Genomic DNA, 24,171 nt, shown 5'->3' on the forward strand with positions numbered 1-24,171 from the left:
GTGGTTCAGCAAACCAGTGATCTTCTGAAATGGGTGGTGCGCTATAAGAAGTGAAAATGAAAGAAAAAATCTCTATTGTGATTCACACAGAATGCAGTACCTTTTGTGGGGAGGGTGGGGCATGGCTGGGAGTGGGTTAAGTCTAGAGGGAGGAGTCTCCGCACCAATCTGACATGCCCCACCCCCTGTGGTAGAACACTCGTCAGCTTCATCCTATTAAACCACAGGTCCTTAATTAAATAGAGAGAGTGAGGGAGGGAGAGGGTATTACCTGTGGAGAGGAAGCGGTATAATTGCTGTGTTTACAACCAGGAAGATATTATTATTATTATTATTATTATTATTATTATTATTATTATTATTATTATTATTTCACAGTTGAAGCCATCAATGCAAGTCTCAAGTTGTCTGTTATCTAGTTATCTGTCTATCAAATGGCTTAAAAAGTGCCATGTGCTAAGATGTCAGACTTCTCCAATAATTACATATATGGTACCTAGTCAGTGCAAGAGCCTGTAAACGCTTATTGCAACCATGGAGCGTCAAGCACTTCAAATAATGCATGTTTCTAGTTTAAAAAAGTGGGGCTTTTAAAGTACTTGCACTGATGGTTTTAATTTACTTAGCTAGTCTCAGACTCCAGTAAACATTAATCTGCCTCAGTAAGTTTTATCTGAGAGAGGCCTGGGGGTGAATGGCAGGCAGGGGGTGTTCAGGTCAGGATTGGGGGGCACTTCCTTGCAGAGCCTTAAAAATAAACTAATAAAATACAACGGCCTACTTCGCTTTATTATCTAGGTAAGTACCACATTGATTGAGCTTCTGTCTTTCTGGTGGTCTTCGCTTCACTGAATACGACAGTAACATAGTCGTATTCACACGCACACAGACAGGCACGGTGCTGCACAATAGACTTGGAGATTCATTGCTTCTCCAGGCTACATTCACAGCCCACATGTTTTGATTTAATTACCCTCTCTGGCGTTCTCATTTGGTAATTCAGTGCTGCCCTCCAAGTCGCAGGCTGTGTCCTATAGTCTGGGGCTTCATCTGCACTGTACATGAGGACTGGGTAGAGGTTAGCTTTGCAGTCACACTAAATACACTACATGATCATTTTATAATGGGCATTATGGAGCAATTAATACATTCTAGTAGCAAGATTTACTTTTTTGTGGGGTTACAATTGACCATAGTTCCTCTAAGGCATACCATTTTACAGTGGGATGTTTGATCCCGCGAGTGCACACTCTGCTTGCAGACGTTCCTGTAACTAATTCAGATTATCCCCATCCAATACTCAGATCCCTGCCTATCTATTTTTTAAGCAGCTCATCAAAAAACAAACAAATCTAAATGACGCTGCTGTTTGTTTTCCAGTCCTCCCATGATGTGTTTTTGAAAGCGAGGAACACAAGCTCGCGGGCTGAGCTTGCCAAATGTTCACGGCATGACGTTATCCCAAAGCATTTCTTCAGCCCCCTCAGGAGGAGAGCTGACTGTTCCATAACCTCTGCTGTCTTAAAGGAGCCACGCCGCCAGCAGCTCCTGTGGAAAAAACACAAAGAGGAGCAGGCGGCTTCATGGGGGCCTACGGGAGCCAGACCGTTCGAGGGCAGGCCTGGCCTTCTGAAGAGGCAATCTGGGTCTCGTTAGGCGTGCATGGGGGGGCACAATTCCTTTTGCTAATTTGTTTTTAGGGTAGATGACAGAAGAGGCATTCTTAGTGTGGGTTAGTAAAAGTGGTCAATTGTAACTCCACAGGATGGATGGATAGATAGATATTTAGAGAGCATTTTTAAATGTTGCTACAGTTTGTGTTTTTCTTTTGTTGTTGTTGTGGTATTCATATATTTAACACAATCTATTATGCATATATAAAGGGGAAATGTTAGCAATGATCCAAATTGAGTATGGTTGCTAATTTGCCGTTAGGTGTTTCATTCCTTTCAACTCTGTTGGCTCTACCTACCCTCCACTATACTGGGGCAAGTGGGTTATTATGTGCCTCCTGAGTTGAAAGATCCCAATGTCACGTGACTTTCTGGAATGAGGAAACCAAAGACGGTTGGCATGTAGTATTCAACAGCAGCAGTGCATTTAACTGAAAGCTAGTTAGAGACGGCCATGGAGAAAGACATTTAGATCTTGATTTGGGGCAACAGCAGTCGGAATCATTGACAATGCCTGCAAACATCATAAAAATTGAAGGGGAGGTAAAAAAAAAAAAAAAAAAGAAAAAGAAAAAAGAAAAAAGCTTGTTTATCCAGGGTTTACTTCCCATTTGACCTTTTGTCCTGTTACATTACAGGACAATAGTGCTTTCATACTGATGCACAGGAGGTCTGCTGCAGTGCCCCCTACTGGTCAGTTTATGTAATTGTGTGGAGGTCTCATTTCTGTATGTACTATACAGTGTTCTATGTCCATTTTTCTACACAGCATTATAAAAACAAAATAAAAAACAGTCCCTTTTTAAAATAATCATATAGTTCAAATTTCCAGTTTCAAATGCTGCACTTACTGTAGACTTTAGGTAAAGACAGGCAGGTAGTATATTCTACGGCTGAATAGAACTATACCTTTCTGTCTGAGTAAGGGAGCAAAATAGTACTTCACTGCTTTGTGCCTTAGTAACACACACACAAACACAACACCCCCCCCCATACAGACACACTGAAGCTTAGCTGAGCTATCCTTAGGGACAAACCTAGAAACAAAAGAAAAGAAAATGATAGAAACAGCAATGTTTGAAGATGATAGTGTGCCATTTCTGCAGACTGAAATAGAACCGCATCCTTCTGGTTTAACAGGGTGTGCATGCTACGTTCTTGCTCTGTGTTGAGTTTGCCCTGGTCCCGTTACCGCGGCAACACAACACAGTTATCATGCCATCTTAAAATGGACCAGAGGATCTTCCTGACAGCTGCGATGTGCCAGTAGGCCTGATTCTAATCCCTCCTGCTCGCTCCCGCTCCCTGTAACATGCTTCAAGAAGTAAACAGAATAGCTGACACGTATCGTGCATGCTTTTTCTAAACGTCGAGGTCAAATAAACAGTAATGTCCAATAACATACTATTTGTGTGGCATAGCTTGGCTGTTAACTAGACAGGCAAAAACATCAGATCCAATTTATTTAAAGCTGTCCCACAATATTCATTCAGTAATATTATTCCTTTGTGTTGGTGTTAAGTGACTTGTTAAAAATGAGAGTGGCCTGCAATGCTCATAATGTTTAGCTTCCACTCTATTGTCACACTCTTCAATGTCGAAGATTTCTGCTGTGGCATGTCTGTTTGTCAAAATGCATTGCACACGTAAGCGTGCTCAATCTGTCATGACCTGTTTGTGTCTGGTGGTGGTTTTCTGAGAACATTGCCATTCCAGGAACACCCAAGGGACTTGATTGACACATTGGTTAGTGCAGCCGCTGCGTTGAGGGAAAAGCTAGTTGATCAAGCACTATCCGGCCCCTTCTGACGGCACAGATATGCTTTGGCTTTCCTGGGATTGTTGCACAATAGTTGTACACATCTCTCACACATATTACATCTCTAGCACATCTTCATGCTCTGTAGCAAGATCACTGTTAGGACCAGGTTTCTAGTAAGAACATTTTACTTTTCGTGATCGTAATAATAATAATAATTCATGAGGGCATTCTTTTTCTACTCGGTGATCTGATACCAAGCAGCAGTTTATTTTATTATCTATAGTATCGTATTGTAAATCTGTAAATGCTCAAAAACAAAAGACAATGAAAAGGGGGCCAGTATTAGGGTGCTATATAAAATGGATTTTAGTGTTGTGGGTATCGGGCAGCTCGCTTTTTGACCATGGCGACTCTGATGGCTGAGGAGTTACAGCTGTTTCCAGAATGTCCCGGGCAAGTTTGTTAGCAACCCTGTGAAAAACAGCAGCCCATTCCTGAGTGGGAATACTGCCGGACTCCCTGCTTCCCAGCTTTCTCTGACGCTAACCGTGTTGGCAGAGAGGCTCATTCCTGGGCTCATTTCCTGATAAAGTTTAAAGTTTCCATCCCGACGAGGCTAAATTTGGATTTCCAGTTCACTCCGAGATATCGTGAAAGAATGCAGACTTTGTCATTACTAAACTGTTCCCGTTTACAGCCCCCTCCCCTCACGCCTCCCTTCCTTCTCTAGAGGGCCTTCAGATTCTTGAGGCAAGAAGTATAAACAACACTGCAGCTTCTTTCCTCTAAAACTCTATCATCCCTGATGTCTTAGCTTTTCTAGCTTCCACAGGGCTGAAAAGGACCCACCAACTGTAGCACACAGACCTCCAGTGTCAATTTTCCTACAGTCTTTGGGAATAGGCCATTTCTGCTACATTCAGCTTTTGTGAAGGCGCATTCCCTCTTAGCTGTCTCACAATCATGTTCAGTTTTACACTCAAATGTCTCTGGTTTCTGTTTTGTGTTCAATAACACAGCTTGTATTAAGGCAGACCTTGTCTATTAGAGTTTTGGCCTGAGTGACACTGTATCTTAACACTAGTTAGAGCTATGGTACAAATTAAGTACAGTATTATAGATGGAGAACAAGTGAGTCTTTGGTTTAGACTTGGACAAAGAGGGAGCATCCCTGATCTCAGTAATTCAGAAGAACAGACTGGCTGACAGAGTGAGCTCAAATTGCGGCAGGCTTCAGTACTATACTGGAAGACCAGTGTAACATCAGGAGTTACTATACATATTGTGACAGAAAAAAACCGCCAAAGAATTTTGGAAAGTAGCCAAAAACAATAATTTCATACAGTATATAAAAAGCGAAAGCCCAGAAAAAGAAAACAATTGATATAAAAATTGAAATAGTAAAAAATAAGCACCGAAAAATTAAATAAAAAACGAAAAACAGAAGCCCTATGTATAACTAATACCAATTAATATGATCTGCCCTAAGCATAGGAAGTTTATTAGGTGGACTACAAGGAATCTATAGCCCTGAAAAAACAAGTAAAAAAAAAACTAAAGATCTTCATTACAGTGGCAATGTTTCTCATGATAAATAGGATTTATAGCCTAATTAAAAGCAGGAGACTTTACAAAACCCCAGATTTCCTTCAGAGGGCAGTAGAAAGAGAAGTGTAATTATCCAAAACCTCAATTAGACATTCCCAAGTGCCCTGTTGTTTTCTTCAAAGTAATAACTGGCAATGTGTAGCACAGAAACTGCTTGGTGTTTTTTGTTTTCGAATGTTTTGAATGTTTTTATGTTCATCATTTCCTCGGAGTTACACAACAGCAGTGAGTAACAAAGGTTACTGAGGCCCATTCCCACTTAGCAGTACGTAACACGCTGCGTCACAATAACAGTAACTTATGCTGGGACTTTTCTGACCTTATGTTAGTTTTATACAGATACAAATCTCTGTGACTTACAAGATGAATGCCTTTCAAAGAAAAGACATACTGACTTAGCTGGTACAAATATTGTAATATTCGATCCTAATGGTACTTTCCCCTAACCACACACTTTGCTACAACTCACAAAGCTCTTGGTTGTGAAGCTGCTCTACGCTTCACTGTGAATATAGAGCTTATAATGCAGTCTTTGATGCAATGTTACATTCCAGCCCTATTATACAACTCAGTATTCAAACTACCTCGGATGGGCAAGGCCACCCCACACTCAATCCCAGTTAAAGGGCCCTCTGTTATAACAGCGTTTGATACAAGGTTACGATACACTCCTCCCTCCTGTTGCTGTTTTAACCCTCACTCTGAAAGCTAGCACACTGCCCGTCCTCATTCAAAGGCTCTTTGTTGTATTCATCCCCCATGATATAAAGCAACAGTATCCCCTGCATGTAGAGACATGGCTATATAGCATCTGCAATGTCTTGTTTTTTTATCTTATGTGTGGTCAGAGTGATTGTTGGTCACCATTACTCCCCCATGCTTTCTAACCATTCCAGCAAACATAGCCTCTGAAAAGACTCCTCAGTGCTGATTGTGGGGAAGCATGTTAGTGTTGCACAGGCTTTAGTGCACACTTTCTCTTATGGGCTGCAAGGGTTTCAGATGTGTTTTCTTGTAAGTTAATACATTGTGTGCAGGGTGTCTCTTGTATAAGAGATGTCATCTTGCGCTGCCTGGGTGAGAGAACCGCAGATCGAAGCTGGCTGCTCCAACTGTGGAATGTGGAAAATGACATCTCTTAAAATAAGCGACATCCTTCACGCAATGTATTAACTTATTATAAATCACAAAGACAAAGATTGAACTGCAGTAAGTGTTGCTTTTTAACTGTCGATGGAAGCAGTCGTTTTTTTTTTGTTTGTTTTTTTACCTACTTGAAAAATCTGGGTTTTTTTTGTCTTTTTTTTACTTAAAAAGCATTAAAAAAAAAAAAAAAAAGCTTAAACAAAAAACAACAAAATATTTTCCAGCTACTTTTAGTGTTACTGTGGACTTCAATGTGTGTAAATGAATAATATATCTCTCAAGTGTCATCATTTCATTTATCTACTGTGGCACTGTCCCTTGATATGTCTGTTTTGTTATTTGTTTATTTGTCATCGAGACTCCAGCCCTCCACACCACTATGCTATGGCATTGCAGTCCAGCTGGGCGGTGGCACTCGGAGGGGGTTAACCCAAGCTACCATGTGTTCTAGTGCTCATACTCAGGCTCTCTGCATCATTCTCCAGATTTAGTAACAATGCTGTCATAGCGCCTGTTTTCCCAAATCTATAATTATAATAGACTGTTCTCAGGCTATGATTTAACAATTGGCCCAGTTACACAGGCCCTGGATCTTCTACTGCAATGGAAAAAAAAATAATAATAAACATAATTTCAGTGAACTGAGTGATTAACTCAGTAGGGAAAACAACATGAAAAAAGGCAGCTGGTGTGCTAACGATTTAAGTTCTGTTTGTGAATGTTTTATCAGGAATAGGTAATGGCCTTCTATTGATGTTTGAGCTATTCTTAAAAATGCTTCTATTCATGGATTTTAAAAAATATATATTATTTTATCATTTAAATTATGAAAGGGCTTCGCCTCAGGGGGAAGGCTTCTGGTACAGGCAGCTTTTCCCCTCATTCCTCAGTCTCATGGAGATGGATTGGAATGTCCTTCTGCTTGTGGTCAGTTCTATGAATTCACAAGATATGCGATTCATAAACAACTCGCCATATGAAAATAATTATTACAGAACAACGACTTGATAGCTGATACCAGATCACTGGATTTGAACTCCTGAGGTGAAAGTTCTCATTTGGTACTGTAGCTTTATGTTGCTTTCTTATTATTAAGCCATATTTCCCAAATAGCATTACATACCATTCTATTGCTGATACAAAACTAATAATGGGGACCTGTGTGTAGTGGTGCACGGAATGTGGGTTATGAGGCACAGGTGATTTAAAATGTATATTTGTATTTAGGGACTGGGATTGCACAATCACTTCACGTGCAGATTAAAGTGGGTATTTGTATGGGGGCGCACGGGGGGTGCACAATTAGTCCACGTGCAGACTGTGCCGAGATTCAATTGAATGATTGATTAGCAATCGAGTCTCGGCACAGCTGCATAAAAGTGTGTTTCACGCACACGGGATTGTTGTGTTCAGGGAGAAAGACTGGGAGAGAGAAAAGCAATTTCAATCATAACAATTGCTATGTGTTGGCGTGGAAACAGCACGTTACTTGTTTTGTATCTGTTGGTTTGTTTTTGCCACTGTGCCGTTTTGCTTTACAAAAGTATTTTGTTTTGTTTGTTTAAACCGTTTATTTATTATTAAGTCTGCGCACCAGCGCATTTCAGTCACCAAAACTGTTGTCTGTCTATTTCCTGGCCTGACGTCACCAAACGAGCCATCGTGCCACAGGACCCCTTATCAATTGATCTTCAATAGCTTTGCGCACAGTAGCAATATGGTGCTGCAGGATGGGGCAATAGTAGGACAATGGCAGCGACATTACAATGGTATGAGTCATCGGTAGAATAGTCATGCTTTGACGAGCCAATGGTACTGTATCACAATGATATGACCTAGTACTACCATGGTACCATATCGGTACCCAACAGACAGAGTGCTATGAAGACCACTATGCAATCTGTTTTCCATTGTCTTGCCATTGCTGGTAATCTGCTAACTATTCTGCTATGGGTTTCTTCTGGGTAACATAATAGTATAATACAGATGATCCATGTAATGTATCCACTTAACGTTTTGAATGGGTCTGAAAAGTCTTCGGTAAAAGCAAGTACAGTGAAAATGTAGCAACACGTTTAATGAGCAGAAGGCAGCTGAAGCAGTGTCTTGGTGTAGTTGCTACTATTTAGTCATTTTAGTAAACTTAGTTTTTCTTTACACACAAATTCGCTTTTTTGGTGGCTCTACAAGAAGTCTCTGGTCATCGGCATTGCTCTTTTAGCCAACCAGGTTGCACTGCTCTGGCACAGAGCGATATCTCTCAAAGGACAGCTGCATCAGCACAGAGGCATCCCAGCTGTAAATTCTGGAAGTGTTACATCACTTATGGAATTACATATGAATTGATTATTACTGATTTCCTGACAAACGAGAGCTGTCAACACGTTTGTCCCTATGCCAACTGTGGTGGATCTTCATGGTCCCTGCAGGGGCTGCAGAATACTACTTATTCTGCCAAAAGAGTCCCTGTTCAACCTCTGGGTCTACTTCTGACTCCGAAAATCTTAAGTGTGCAGCTGTGATCTGATAAATAATTGACTAATTGGTTCCAGACTGTAGACAACCTTAAGTTTTAAATGAAGTTGTACTTGAAGTACTATACTGTACTACACCACATAATAAAAGTGGTACTGCTAAGGATTTGACTGTGACTACTTTCTTCAGTACATTAGTAGTCCAGTAGTCTGGTGCTGTAGTCAATATTGTAGTATCACTTTCCACCCTCCTGGCTTCACTCAGCACTGAGGGGGGATCAGGAATAGGAAGCAGTTGTTGCCATTCTCAAGATGCTGGCAACCTGTAGTTCCCAAAAATACAAACTGTGCCACAGAAGACATTTCTGGTGCATGACTGGCTGACTGAGTCTGCAGTTTTTGCATGTCAGCAGGTGGTAAGCATACATTAAAAACACGTACACATTTCATAGAGGAGCTGCTGCTTTTAATACAGAGAAAATGTGCATCACATCCCCTTTATAATGCTCTCCTAAACTGAGCCCTAATCGCTTCGAAGATGCATGTTGAATGTGTATATTATGTGCTGTATATCTGTACAATGCAAGTGCTGTATAAATCAAGCACTGCATAGAAATGTGGCTTTGTTGGTGCTACATTGTATCAATAATATATATATATATATATATATATATATATATATATATATATATATATATATATATATATGAAGAAGAAAAGTAATTGACCCATTGTTTATATAGTGTGCATATATAGGTCTCTGTAATTTTGTGTAATTAAACTATTTTTAGTACTTAGTAAAGTATTTTATTTGTTTGCCATAGTAATTGTTTAAAACAAAAGGTACCAGGTTTAGTGTTTATTTTAATTTAAAATGTCCATAGCTTTTGCAATATAAACTGTGTGGAGTAGTGGTTTGGGCTCTGGACTCTTGACCGGAGGGTTGTGGGTTCAATCCCCAGTGGGGGACACTGCTGTTGTACCCTTGAGCAAGGTACTTTACCTAGATTGCTTCAGTAAAAACCCAACTGTATAAATGGGTAATTGTATGTAAAAATAATGTGATATCTTGTAACAATTGTAAGTCGCCCTGGATAAGGGCGTCTGCTAAGAAATAAATAATAATAATAATCATCCTTCTAAATAGCTTTTCATCAGTCTACCGTAAGATGTTCCTAATTATTTCTTTCCTAGATAAAATGCTTATGACAGTCTGGTAACACGTAAATTGCAGACCAACCTTGGTTTCCTTGACATTGAAAAATACACTTGAAGTATGAAGTATACAACCCACACCCCACAATGCAGGTCACTTTTTTATGTTCCTGGTTTGCTCCGATTGACGGCAACGTAAAATCACCTTGAATATTAAGGCCACCCCGGTATTCATTATTAAGCCATCTATAGTCCTAAGTGTATCAAAATTACCCCTCTAAAAAGACCAACATGCTGAAAACTGTATTACTGAAATGGCATCTTGGTCAATGTGGCATATGAGCAAACCAGACACTTTTGGAGGTTAATTTGTACACAGTTTGGGCAAGCTTTCACTGGTGCCCCTGCAAATAGAAACTGTCCGGCTCATGATTCTCAGTCCTATTTTCAGCTCCGCTCACATGCCAACGCTCTAAACAAATACAAACGTGAGAGGCTTGTAGTAAAAGCTGGTGTTCTACTTCCAAGTAGCTGGCCTATGTTTTACAAGCTTCTCTGGTTCCAAAGAACAAGCAGGCGACAAAACGGTCAATTTTCCAGCGTCATGGGTGGTGCTGACCGCATTATAATTTCAAAGTGCTTTAGAACTTTTTAATAAAAACATTATCGTTCTTTGCAATAAAACAGCATTTGTTAGATATTTATAAATGTTTCAAATGCCAGGAGAGATCATTACTTTGTTTGTGATTTATTTATGCAGTACAAAAAGTATTTAGTGAACGTCCTGCAGAAAATTCAGCATCTTCCCCAGCTAGTACAAAGTCATAACATAGTAATAGCCACCAAACATTTTGTACACAGCTGTATTCTATGATTTTGTCAGTCATGTTTTATAACCACGGTTGTTAGATATTTTACATTTTGTCTGCCAGATAGCTTTAACTTCCTGCTATATCAATGATTACATTCTTTTTTTCAATTCCACTCCCCTCACATGATGACACCGGGGATACTTTGTTTTTGTTAAAAACAAACTAGCTATATATATATTTCTAGCTTCTCTCCAATCAACTGCCATTGAGAATGCATTTGTATATTGGTAAAGGGTTGTCTACTCTATGTTTGATGTTCTGTAGTAAAGTATCACTAAAGTGTGACATTTCTGCTGTCCAAGATACACCCACCCTCACTGTGAGAGTGTCTTTATTGCAGAAGGCATTTTACTCTGTCTATTAGGGATCAGTGCAGTAGCTATTGTGTTACAAATGCAAATCTCTTTATTTAGGCTAAGCTTTCCCTTTTACTTTATTTTTCTTGTTAATTATATATACCGCAGTTTGCAGTAGAAAGGATTCTACTTTTAAAATATAGTTTGAGAGCAAAATTTAAGTATCCAGTTCCATCTACTTTATATATTAACTAGGTATTCACATTGCATTAATCATCTTTAAACATAAATGTGTTAGAATTATTTTACCACTTTTGAGGTTGTTTTTTTTTGCAATTTAATATGGATGACACCTTTAGTGTAAAGCTACTGTAAATGTGTTTGTAAATTATAATATTTCTGATAATTTATTTTAACAGCCATTAAAAAAAAAATATTTGCAGATGGTTTAAGAAAAAAAAAGGTTTGCAGCATATTTTGTAATAAAATAAAAATGAAAACGTCTCTTGAATTTGCAGCCTGGTTCAGCTCCAGAATAGCCAAACTGATTTTAAGTGTATTGCATTAAAAAAAAAAAACTCTGTATCTTCTTCCATAAGAGAATGACTCTCAGTCCTCCTTAAACTGCAAAGCAAAAAAAAAAAAAAAAGAACACGCCTGCCAATCTGCTAGGCTGCAGAAGGGCCCTTAAGGTGGCTGCATATTTGTGTGGTGAGTAAGGAATGTGGTTACATGCCTTGCACATTAGCTATGACTGATCTCTGGCTGATGAGAGCAGTATCCTGCACACGGCAAGTGAGCTCATTCAGACACTCCACACTGGAGCTGAGCAGAGCTCGGGAGGGAGCAAGCGAGCAAGAGAGAGAGAGAGAGAGAGAGAGAGAGACACACACAGACCGCTTACAGCACACAATAGCCTGGCTGAGGCACACACAGACAGCAGCAGGACTTAGTAGTTGATGGTGCTGCAGAGGAGCTCCAAGGGTTATCATTTTGCCCATTTTCTTTTTTTGATTCTTGGGTGTGGGGGGGGTTGTTGCTAAATTGCCTGGATGCCTGTGGACATTGTAATCGCCCCTCCAGAGGAGCTCTTTTGGACCGAGATGCATGATAGTGAAATGAAACTGAAAATCAGGGTGCGCAGGATAAAGCAAGGAAGGGAGCTGAGAGGTTTGTATTAAGGTTGTTTGGGATTGGGGGGGGGTCTCTCTTTGTCCCCATTTTTCTTGCAGGGAGGACTGAGGATTTTAAAAGGTAAGCCCTGCAAACGGAACAATAGAAAAGGACCATCTTCCACCCGACTTGTCATTGCATGATTAAGATGTAAAAGTGCCTTTTAAAGAGCCTGCATCCTTTTATCTTTTTTTCTGCATACAGGAGTTTAGCATTGATACAAAGAGCGACTCTGTTTAAACCCAGACTGCTTTGATGCCTCATGCATCTATTTCTAAGGCTACCCTGCAGCTACTGCAGGGTTTCCTTTGAGGGCTATTGAATGAATCTGGTGTCCATAGCATCAGTTTGTATCCCAGTCACTCCGCTCACGGCAGGAGTATAGTGGGATGTTCAGAGGCAGTGAGTGTTGTGCGTTTGAGTTGATGTGTGTGAAAAGAACCCAACAGATGCAAGGATGATAGAGTGCCTAAGCCAGAACAAGGGAAATGGGTTTGATCCCTGATGCAGCAAAAAAGATATATACAAAAGTTGTATTCTGTGCATGTACTGCAGATTAAAAATGATATGAAAGCTGCACCATATTGTTAAAATCCTGCAAAGAAAAGCAATGAAATTGCAAACATGCTGATTAAAAAAAAAAAAAAAAAAAGTTTAGCAAATTGAAGTAGTATGCATGGCTCAAATTATACAGATTGATTGAGGGTTGCTTGAAAATACAGAATTTTGATATACAGAATGTGTGCATGTGCGTGTGCGTACTTATATTCCTGTGTGTGTATATTTGTACATATGTCAATGCTATCCCGGAATTAGCATACAGTAAATGTGTGGTATAGCTCTGAGATTACAGAAAGCTGCTGATGCCGATAGGATGCCCATTAATGCACTAGGTAATGAAGATCCCAAGAGGGCAAGAAGGGGGGAGTAAGTGAATGAATTCTGCTGCAAGAGATGCAATGAGGGGATGAGGTAACCGGCTGAGTTTACCCTCCCCGAACACCCCCCCCCCCCCCCTTTATTAAAAATAGCTGTGCTATTGTGTTTGAAAATCAGCAATATGCTTTAGTGTAAAATAAGTATTATACCATAGTTGATTTATTAAGCCTGTAGTATGCTTGGTCAACCTGAGCTGTGAGGTTCAGAACTTGCATTTATTTATTGATTTATTGATTTATTGATATATGTATTTATTTATTATATGAAATATATACAAGCGCGTCTGCAAAAATGCATAATCTAATCACAGGTGCTTCTGTAGCCGGAAAAAAGCATGTTAGAAGAAGAAAGCAAATACAACTGAATAGGTGAAATATTAAATATAGTGAAAGCTGAAGTAACTGGTTGCTAAGGGGACTGAAGATGTTTAGCTGCATATTCAAGGCTCAGCTCTCTGCTATTGTGTAGCATTACTACGGGCTGCTTGGAGCAGGTTCTGTAAATACGGGTTTCACATTTTGCAAACCAAGCATTAATGGTTTAGTATGACTTGTAGTCAACCTTGTGTCCTTGTCCACCCTTGCTTATGTGTTTTTCTGCGCTTTAGAAAAGGTTGCCACCCATGGGTTAAAGATACGTAGACAGTATTTCACAAAGACAGGTTTCACTGTAAGGTGTTTTTTGTTTTTTTTGCAGACTAGAAACAAAAAAGGGTGAAACTAGATTTGTAGGTTTTCCAATTTCTTCAGCCAAATTGCCTATTTTTTTCTGACAAATTCTGATTGCATTAACATTTGTCATTATGTTGGAGGGAATCCATTGTGAATGGACATCCTGGAGAAATACTTCACCTTTGTAATATATCAGTCAGCCTATTGGCAAAGTAGTGTAGCAAACTGGTCACAAGACTAAAGCATCAGACAAAGCATCTAGTCAGGGATGTTTCATTTCTCATTGTAATTACTGATCAGATCACGGGGGGAGCAGATGATCGAATGCACCGTTTAGGTTTGGAGAGCTTGCTGCTGGTCACCTTTACCATTTTTTGGCTTACCTTGAGTATGGAAATGTTGTGGGAGGAGCTTGAAAATTCGCTGTTACATAACTCTGAAAAAAAAGGAAGATAGTAAGGGGGAGCCACAACACAAACATCTTTTTTAAAATTTTATTTGTAGCTACGTAGTGTACAGCAGCTTCTGACAACACAGGCTAGAAACCTTCAGCGCCTCCAAACGTAATTATGAGAACAGTAACGCACCTGAGACAGGGAAAACTCCCTCACAGCCCGAACTGCTTTCTGCAAATTCAAAATTGTACTTAGTATATCTACTAACTGGACTTAGTGGAAACTGATTGTGTGAAGTTAAAGGATGGCAGTCTTAAAACAAAACCACTATATGAGAGTGTGTACGTGTGTTTGGTGTGTGTATGTGTTAGAACTTTATGCATGGGTTTGTGTGTGTGTGTGTGTGTGTGTGTGTTGTGGTTTTATTGTACTTTATCAACCATTAAGGAGTTAATGGTTGATACTTGCAGACTAACATTTGTGACATAATTTCGGAACACCAGCGCACATTCCTACTATGACACCTGGTTCCAATTAAGTGGATTCTAAAGAAAAATGTCAAAGGAGGCAACTGCCATGCTGTATTTAACAATCTTTTTATGTGGCGCACACGCCCTGCAGGAGTAATGAGCAATAATATCTGATGACCTAATTCAATCCACAACCCTTCCTTTCATCCTGTTCAATGGATTTTTTTTTTTCTTAAAGAGACAGTGACCCACCAGGAAGTGCTTACACAGGGCAATGTATTTTAAATCAATAACCCATGCCGATCAACATAGTTGCTCAGAATGTCTCACACTTCCATGCTACTGTACATGTTGGCTAATTCAAGAACATTGTAATCAACAGCTGAGTCAAGAAGTCAACTATTGATTTATACAAATACAAAAACTAAAAAAAGTATATTTGTAATGTATTTTCTAAAATGCATCTTGTAAAGCAATGTTTGCACCAATATATTTTTCATACCAAAAATTCATTTTTTAAGTGGAGATATATATTTCCTAAAACTTTATACAGTAAGTGTTAAATTAAGCAATATATCTGAAAATCTGAAAATATTCTCTAACTTTATGAAAAGGGGTCTATTTTGAAATATTTAAAATTGATATGGTTAATAAATATATTGTATTATTCTGAGTCAGGGCCCTGCTACTCCCAGAGCTGTGATTAATGCCCGTGTCGGCATGGCAACAGGCCCTCCAGAGCAATGATGTCAGTGTGTGGTGCCAAGTGTTAGGGTTAAGCAGGGTTGTGAAGGGGGGAGGGGGGGGGGTTGCATATGGCCAATGAACTTTGACAGCGTGTGTCAGTGTGTGTTTCTAGAGATCGCAAGCAGTTGCTGAAAGGCGGGCACTTGTGGAGGCAATAGCAGGCGGATCAGATTTCTTTTAGACTGATGGACAAGATACGGCCTGCTGAAGGATGATGTCATCTCTTCTGATTGTTGCCATTAATAGCTTGAAGCAGGCTGATCAGTCAATCAAAGCTTAAAGAGCCAGTGTCCACAAATAGAAACCGTGGTGGGGTTGCAGATTTTAAATTGTAGTAACTCAATTACAGTGCCGTAATTTATAGTAGGACATGCCTACTGTAAATTGATAATGCAATATATGGGAAGGCATTAGAGACTATATTAGTAATATTATTAGCAATCCAATAAAAAGAAAAGTTCTATATTTGTGTTACGTGCTAATGTCATGGATTAGCTGTGTTATTAAAGGGATATTGAATAATATGTTATTTTTGGAGCTGTATGTGGTTGTCTTGGTTTGGGTAAAGGTCTGTAATGTCTTATAAAAGAAGAGTGCATTAGTATCCAGTTGTTATTTAATTGACCCTTTAATACATAAAGTGGTGACTGCTTAAAAGTTCTGTGTTTTCTGTGACTGACATCATATTGAAATGATTCAGATACAGAGCCCTGTGTACCAGTCTGCTTTAGCTTTTAGGATTCTACAATAAACCTGCTTCAATGGAGCTTTTCCTTCACATATTGAACAGAAGCAGAGAGCCAGAGGAACTAAAGAGCAGATGTTCCAATTATGAGGCTGCCTGGTAGTGCAAGCCCAGTGGCAGACAGACAGGCCAGTGTGAACAGCAGTGAGAATAGCAGTAATGAGGGCCAAGGTAGGCCAGCGCAGACAGGAGCAGATGGGCAGTAGGACTCTCTCCATGAGTTGAAGCAGGTGCCATTGATAGGTTCAGCCCTGAAGCGGACAAAGTAAAGAAAAAACACCTTTCTTTCTTTCTTTCTTTTTTTCTTTCTTCTCACAGACGCACACAGGCCAAGGTTAATCTTTAATGCAGGATGATGTCTTGCCTCCGACTCCCTGTCCTACTTGGATGCAGGGCTAACGTGTCCCAGATTTGAAAAGCTGATTTGAGATTAGGTTTTAAATTTATCCACCCCGGCTCATGTTTTCCTTGAATTGCTCCATAGGTGACAGAGGTCATTCAAACACTGCTTTTTAATATGTCTGGAATTACACAAACAATTTTCCAGAGGCTTTAGAAATTGTGTATGCTTGTTTGTTTTTTTTTTTGGTTTTTTTTTAAGCCTACTAGGCACTGCTACTGCTTAGGTACTCCTAGTCTTCAAATAAACTTGGTATTCATTCTAAGACTAGATTCTAAGATTTATCATCTTCCAGAACACAGAAAGGGGGCCTCCTCAGTCCTCCTGCACCTGTGGGAGGCCTCGTTCTCTCAGTGTGATGCAATTGTCAAATAGAGGAGATGAGGTCATGCAGGAAAGAGCTGTGAGGAACAGGCACTGAAACCAGATCCGGACTGGTTTGAAAGATGCTCGCCGTTTTTCTTTTTTATGTTCTGTAACTTCTTCAGCTTTTATTACCCCAAAGAGAAGTGCTTTTGGCAATGGCGGGGTCTGATAAGGCAAAACAGTCATCCCGGACCTTACTCACAGGGGCAAATCCAGTACAGGGCCTGTCTTCTTTCATACATATACTTCATGTGTTTCCGACACATCCTATGAAAGGCTAGGAAAGGAATCACTTCCTTCTGTAAGATTTAGGGAAAACTACAATACAAGTCTTCATACCATCTGGAACCCAGAAGAGCCATGCAAGGACTTGCTAAGCAACATGTCTGTCTTGTAAACTTCAATTATATTTTTAAATGCATTGGCCACACAGTATGCAACAGAAACTACTATGAAAATAGGAAGGTGCCAATCACATAAAATAAACATATTTCAAATCATAAATTAGAGCTTGAGTAATTATTTACACAGTTGACGTAGTGTGTTTAGGAACGTGGAAAGCGGTTTTATACGCTGGTCTTTGTTGACAGGCGTGCAGTGTGGTCGCTGTTCATATTCCAGGTTCTAATGTAGAAAATATCCAGAGCAGAATGTTACTGAAACCCTGTGTAACCATTCTCTAAAAGGGTATTGGTAATCTCTTATGTAATCAAACCACATATCTGTGAGTCATTGGGGTGGCAGGTGATTCATTTCAGGAACAGAACATGTCTTCTCATGCTAGCTTGTTTTGTCATGCTGGTTACACTCACAATGGAGGACCCTTCACGTTTTCCATTTTATTATCATAACCCTGCTCTTAAAATAAAAAAAAAATACTGAAAAGCTACAAATTACAGATAATAAATAAATAAGAACTGATAGACTGAACTTTACTAATAACTGATAATTAATGACCAGATAATACAAAGCGTGACGTCTTTTTAGGATTAATTTTTTTTATCTTTTGTCGAAAGCAGTACCTAACGTGCAGTGTCTCTCTTTGTCCTGCAGGGGGCTTTGCTGCATTTTCCTCCTGCTTCCCGGGGTTGTGTGAGGGGAAGCCAGCCGCCACCTTGCCAATGAGCATCTCCCAGCCCTGCTTGCCGGTCGCCAACGTTGGCCCCACGTGCATCCTGCCGCATCTCTACCTGGGTTCACAGAAGGATGTCTTAAACAAGGTAGAAAAGCTAGTAGCCATCAAAGGGCGCCGAACAGAACGCAATTGGCAAAAACCAGCAAATTGCTCAATACCGCAGAACTGGATATAGACAGACCTAATCTGAACTGTACATCCTATTCCATAATTTCTACATACTTATTTTTCTCCCATCTTCCCAGTAGTGTTCATTTCAAAAATACATATCTATGAAAAGCAACTTTTATGATTTGAAAATATGGTTTGATTTATGTCAATATCCCCACTCCACACAATCACCTTGCACAAATCTGTTTCCTTTTAAGGTTACAACATAGTTATTTTTGCATCTCAAGTAAGCAAATGACATACTAGGACATGGGCTTGTTTTAGATTTTTTTTGGTACATGACTTCAGTATCTTTTGCGTAAATAATGGTCTTTTTATTGCCGATGATGTCAGCGTGGCATTCACATAATTCATGGACAATTTGGCCTGATGAAAGAAATTCCAGATATGCCTGTTATTAAGAAATGTCATTAACCCCACTTACGTAGAGAATTGCTTATCCAACTATGCTCAAACTTGGCCACGACATTTGTAGCCACGAGTTATTGACAATCATTGGCATTTACGCTGAGTGTAGGTCATGGTGATTTAATAACTTTTAAAGAGACTGATAGCTCTAATTTTGTATAATGGAGCTGAGGCTTGGGGGTATTACTAACATACTTGTTCTGTGTGGAATCTGATCAGATTACAAAACTGGCTAGACCACAGTGACTGGGTGTGACATGTATGAGTGTTAAATGCCAAGGGAATTAGGTACAGCTTAATTTGTATTTGATCATGTCCCTGTATCTTTATGTAAGTGAGCTAAGCTTAATTACTTAATAGATGTCTTGGTCACACACAATCTGGCTTCTTTAAACCTAGTTCTTTTCTCATTATGAGTCTGGCTATGCAGGCATGGAAATAAGACTCTTACTGCATAGCAGTTTAACCCTTTCCAGGTTTTACTACAAACTTGATTAACCACAGCGTATCGTTAAACCAGGAACTGCTATGCATGAGAGTCTTATTAAGGTGGGTCAAGAATGTGCTTTGTGGTCACTGTTACTGCGAAGTAGCCGCAAAGTATAACATATTTGCTTTATTTCTTCTAGGATTTGATGGCACAGAATGGCATCACCTTTGTCCTGAATGCTAGCAACTCGTGCCCGAAGCCGGACTTCATCTCCGAGAGCCATTTCATGCGCATTCCTGTCAACGATAACTACTGTGAGAAGCTTTTGCCTTGGCTGGACAAAACCAATGGGTTTATTGGTAAGCATGGCTCTATTGCACAGTAGTCTAATCCTGATTCTCATTTGTTATAGGGAAACCAGGGATATTCAAATGAAGCCGGGCTACTGTTGTTAACCAGATGTAGGTTAGACACTTAAAAGAGATGTGCATGTTGGGTCTTTGCATATGCATATCTAAAGCCAGAACAATGTATTACATTGTGGTGTTAAAAATGTGTCCTTTCCATTCAGATAAAGCAAAGGTGTCCAATTGTCGAGTGATCGTGCATTGCCTGGCTGGGATCTCAAGGTCAGCTACGATAGCCATCGCCTACATCATGAAGACCATGGGCTTGTCCTCGGACGATGCATACAGGTATTGTTTTTCGGAGTTGCAGTAGTTTTCTTGTTCTTGGTGGATTGGTTTATATTAGGCCACTTTGAGCTAAAAAAAAAAAAAAAATTCAATGTAAATTTATTTGAGCAGTGTTCGAGACTGCAAATCTCTGTATAATCCAAAAGGGTTAAAAGTAGCTTATCTTTCTTAGAAACCTCTATAGAGAATAACCAAGAAAATAAATCGAAGGGATGACTTTATCGGAAATGGCAAGCAGGAAGTTCTTTCACGGTCGAAAGGACACTCGGTTGAATTTCAGTTCTGTCTGCATGAAGCAGTTCAGTTAAAGTTCTGAGTTGATTCCTGGTAAATGTATTAACAGCATGGCTTTTGTAAACCCAGTCAGGTCACTAAAGGTAACTTGCCTACTAACTTGCCTACTAGCTAGAAAGCTCTAACAATAATTCTGTTTTGGGATCCCAAAGGTTTGTTAAAGACCGGAGGCCCTCGATATCTCCCAACTTTAACTTCCTGGGGCAGCTGCTTGAGTACGAGAAGGACATGAAGATGCTGAAAACCTGGTCCTCCAGTTCCAGCAAGCCCCAGCAGGAGAGGCAGGAGGTGGAGCCCGAGAAGAAGGAAGTGGAGACCCGCATCGCCAACACCAACCAGGAGAACGGGCATTCTACCTCAGGGGCTTTCGAAGCAAAGAAGGGCTCCGAGTCCCAGCCCGATCCAGAGAAAAGGGAGTCGAAGCTGGCCTCCCCCACCACACTCCAGCAGGGTCTGAACGGCCTGCACCTGTCAGCCGAACGCATCCTCGACACCAACCGGCTCAAGCGTTCCTTCTCCCTGGACATCAAGTCTGCCTACTCCCCGAGCAATTGCCCGCGGACGCCCACCGTCACCACTCCTATGGACTCCGAAGACGTCCCCAAGCTTTACAAGCTAGACAGCCCCGGCGGGAGCAATGGATTCTGCCAATTCTCTCCGGTCCTTGATAGCCCCGGGGCGGCCGAGCCGAGCAGTGAGGCCAAGGTACGGCAGCGGAGGAAACCGAAGCAAAACGGGAGTGCCGGGGGTCCCATGTCTAGCTCCCTGGCCAACTCTTTAAGCTTGAACTTCAACAGAGCAGGCCCCATGCAGAAGAGCCCGAGCCTGGATGACAATCTAAAGACCTCGGTCTTGCTGGGCCTGCCCAACAGCCATCAGCCACTAGTAGGGTCCAACGGGATGAATGTGTGGAACAAGCACAGGGAAACGGTACAAGCCACAACCCCCGGTACTCCTACAGGCGAGAACCCTTGGTACTTTAGTACAGACTGTCAGCCCGCTCACGGGAGTAGTGGCAGTGGGAACTCCATGCTGTTTGGCAGCAGCTCGACCTACACCTCGTTCAGCTGCAGCGGGCTCCCGAGCGGCTGTGAGGCGGTGCGGCTGCGGGACAAACCTCAGGAGCACCGAGACTCCCGGGGCAGCTGGCACGAGGACAGCAGCAGCACGGTGGACAAGCAGTTTAAGCGCAGGAGCTGCCAGATGGAGTTTGAGGAGAGCATCTCGGAGAACCGGTCCAGGGAAGACCTGGGCAAAATAGGCAAACAGTCAAGCTTCTCCGGGAGCATGGAAATCATCGAGGTCTCCTGACAGACACGCAGAAGGAAGGGAACTATTTAATGGGGAAGGATTTGGGGGGTAAGAGTGGGTGGGGTGGTTATTTATACTTGTTTTATTTTTATGATTTTTAAAAAACAAAAGAACAGTCTTGAGCCTCTTGGCCTCTGAGTATGCCAGGAAAAAGGGGAAGAAGCAGGGTTGCTATGGTAATCCACAATGGCCTCCACACACATACAATTTTTGCTGTACCGGTTCTTTGGGTTATGTGGATACCACGCTGCTTCACAATGCACACCAGAGCCGTGTGGTATCCTGACCATGGTATACAGTGGTACTGAATTTATGAAGGATTCCTTGTTAAGGAGAATGAGGCCTGAGCTGACTTACCCATTATTTGGTGAAACCGTGGTACGTACTGTAGCACAGTGCAGTACAAAGTGAGTGTTCCACAATTTGACACTAGTTCACCATTCTAATTGGGCTTTGTATTTTAAAAGCTAAACGGCAGCCACTCCTTTTTATGAATGATGTGCTCCTCCCCAAGTTTATTCTGAGCATGCTCAGAGCAGTGGGTTCCATTTCGACAACGTGCTGCCGAGTCGCAGTGTCAAGCTTTATATGAAATAAATATATATATATATATAAAGGTAAATGATTTTACTGCAATTTTAACTGACTTTTAATATTTCCTCCAGTATAGTTTTAATTTATTTTATCTGTTCATTCTGGCAATGAGAAATAATATAATGTTGGTGGACTTGTTTTTTTTTCTTTCTCTCTCGCTCATCAGTTTTACTGAAACATACAAATTCCAAGCAATACAAGGCATATATGGGTTTTTATTTCTGTCTGTATCAGCCCTGAAGACTTAGGGAAACATCTGCCATTAAATGCACTTTGTTCTTCTCTAAGAATCTTGAGCCACATTCAGTTAACACTTGGAGCTGGCACAATTGCATACCCCAGACTCAATGGAAGAATGGAAGCTTTGCTTGCAGAAACTCAAACTGCTGCCAATATGTTCAGTACGTAGTACTATTGGCTTCCCAAGCCAAGCGGTAGCCTTGCCTCGGTTTTGACTATCTTTGGAAACCCATTCTACAGCTGTGGTCTAATCAGAATATTCTAAGCTATGGTGCGGAGGACACACGTTTATGCCATATGAATATTTGGCAGCATCAGAGCATTGGTTGATGTGTTGTTTTTTATTATCCATTTGATAAACCTCAATCTCTGTGGTATAACCGTACTACACAATGGCTTGCAGTATGATGCTATTCAAGGCTTCAGAGGTGGAACGTGGTGAGGTAGCAGCCTTTAGGTGTCCAGAACGCTTCCAAACGAGACTTGATGATGATCCACACCCTGAGAATGTATGTTCTAATCTGATTACCCAAAGACGTGCTGAATGTAGTCTCAAAGCAAACAGGAATAGGTCTCCTTTTAAAGGAACAATCAGTACCCAAGTCAGTGTTCAGAAGTCTGCCATTTTTCTTAGACACGAAAAAGGCAGATGGTCACTTTAGTCATTATTGCTACATTAGTAACATAAAGCAAAATAATTTCTAGAACAGTAAGCAAAGTCGAAGGGTGTTAACAGTTAATTTGCATCCCCCACTGCAGGCCATGTGATGTCCTCCAAGCCACACTGCTTAGTTCCCATAGCAGCAAGCTATTTTAGAGGCCATTTTGAAATTTTCAGTGGGGGAAGGTTCAATGGTGGGGTGGTACCCAATTCAAGTCTCGACCCACAAAAAAAGGGGTACAGACCCCTTACCACCCCACTCAAAAATACCCCAGCAATGCGTTTCATTGGGCGCTCCTAGTCACTACGCCAACACAAGTATTGGAAGTTCAGGTTCCTTGATCCAATGGGATTGATTCCTACTCTGCAATGTTATTGATTTTCTATGATGGTTTTTCCTAATTGTAACTTTGAACTTTTCTTTTTAATGGATGCTGTCGGCAAACATCCCACCTTACGCGCTCCTACTTTCAACAGAAGCCGTAAGACTACTCTTTTTCTTTCTGTTTCTGTTTCTTATTTTTATTATTATTATTATTTAAAAACATGTAATGAAAGATGCAGGCTATCCTGAATATTATTATTATTATTATTATTATTATTATTATTATTATTATTATCATCATCATCATCATCATCATCATCATCATCATCATCTTGTTGTAAATAACAGTGTATCTATATTGGATGAATTTAGGTAACTTTTTAAGATAAAATATTCAGATACCTTTGGCTGCTTGATGCAAAATACCTCAGGTTTTATGGTAAGGCTTTTTTCTCCCCTTGTATTTGTTTGTGAAACGAAACAAAAAAAAGAAATCTAAAAAAAAAAAGAGTGTTTCATCTCAGGTTTGTTTTTAACTTAAAAAATGTCAGTAAAGAAAGTAATTGAAAATAAGCTGCAATATTTTTTGTAACTTAATGTAAATACTCTCCTATCATCGCTGCTACTGTACAATATAATCTAGTGGGACATCTCTATTTAAATGAAACGAAGGGTTCGGTGGGGGGAGCTCAATGGGCACACCTGCTGGCGAGACCAGAAAGATTATTAGTTATTCCACAATATTGGAGATCTGAGTGTATTAATATCCTTGTCTATGGAGATAAAATAACTTCATTTTAATGCCACATTAATATTCTTCTTAAACTCACACAAAACAGGCATTTGTATTTTGTGGGGTGGCTTGTGAATGCGATCATTGGTTAATAATGACAATCTGGACAAAATAATACGTTTAAAAATAAATGATGAATGAATAACACCCACTAGTAAGTAACACCAGGGTACTAATGGATTTTTGACCTAGATATAATATGATTTCACACACTCTTTTCTA

General features: G+C 40.4%; 1 protein-coding gene across 2 annotated transcripts in view; it reads left to right on the plus strand.

Moving 5' to 3' along the window:
* LOC117434453 (dual specificity protein phosphatase 8-like) overlaps nt 1–23,729 on the plus strand; it is a 72,964-nt gene extending 49,235 nt beyond the window's left edge. The window contains exons 1-5 of one of the 2 annotated variants that reach the window (XM_034057014.3): nt 11,696–12,156; nt 17,946–18,112; nt 19,236–19,395; nt 19,608–19,731; nt 20,178–23,729. In XM_034057014.3, coding sequence (XP_033912905.1) covers nt 12,039–12,156; nt 17,946–18,112; nt 19,236–19,395; nt 19,608–19,731; nt 20,178–21,336 — 1,728 coding nt within the window. In that variant the 5' untranslated portion in view covers nt 11,696–12,038 and the 3' untranslated portion in view covers nt 21,337–23,729. Of the gene's footprint in view, nt 1–11,695; nt 12,157–17,945; nt 18,113–19,235; nt 19,396–19,607; nt 19,732–20,177 lie in introns of those variants that run through there. The other variant, XM_034057012.3, reaches the window with a different exon arrangement.
* The last annotated feature ends 442 nt before the right edge of the window (nt 23,730–24,171 follow it).

This window comes from Acipenser ruthenus, chromosome 28 (assembly GCF_902713425.1).
Source record: "Acipenser ruthenus chromosome 28, fAciRut3.2 maternal haplotype, whole genome shotgun sequence".
Classification (NCBI taxonomy): Eukaryota; Metazoa; Chordata; class Actinopteri; order Acipenseriformes; family Acipenseridae; genus Acipenser; species Acipenser ruthenus.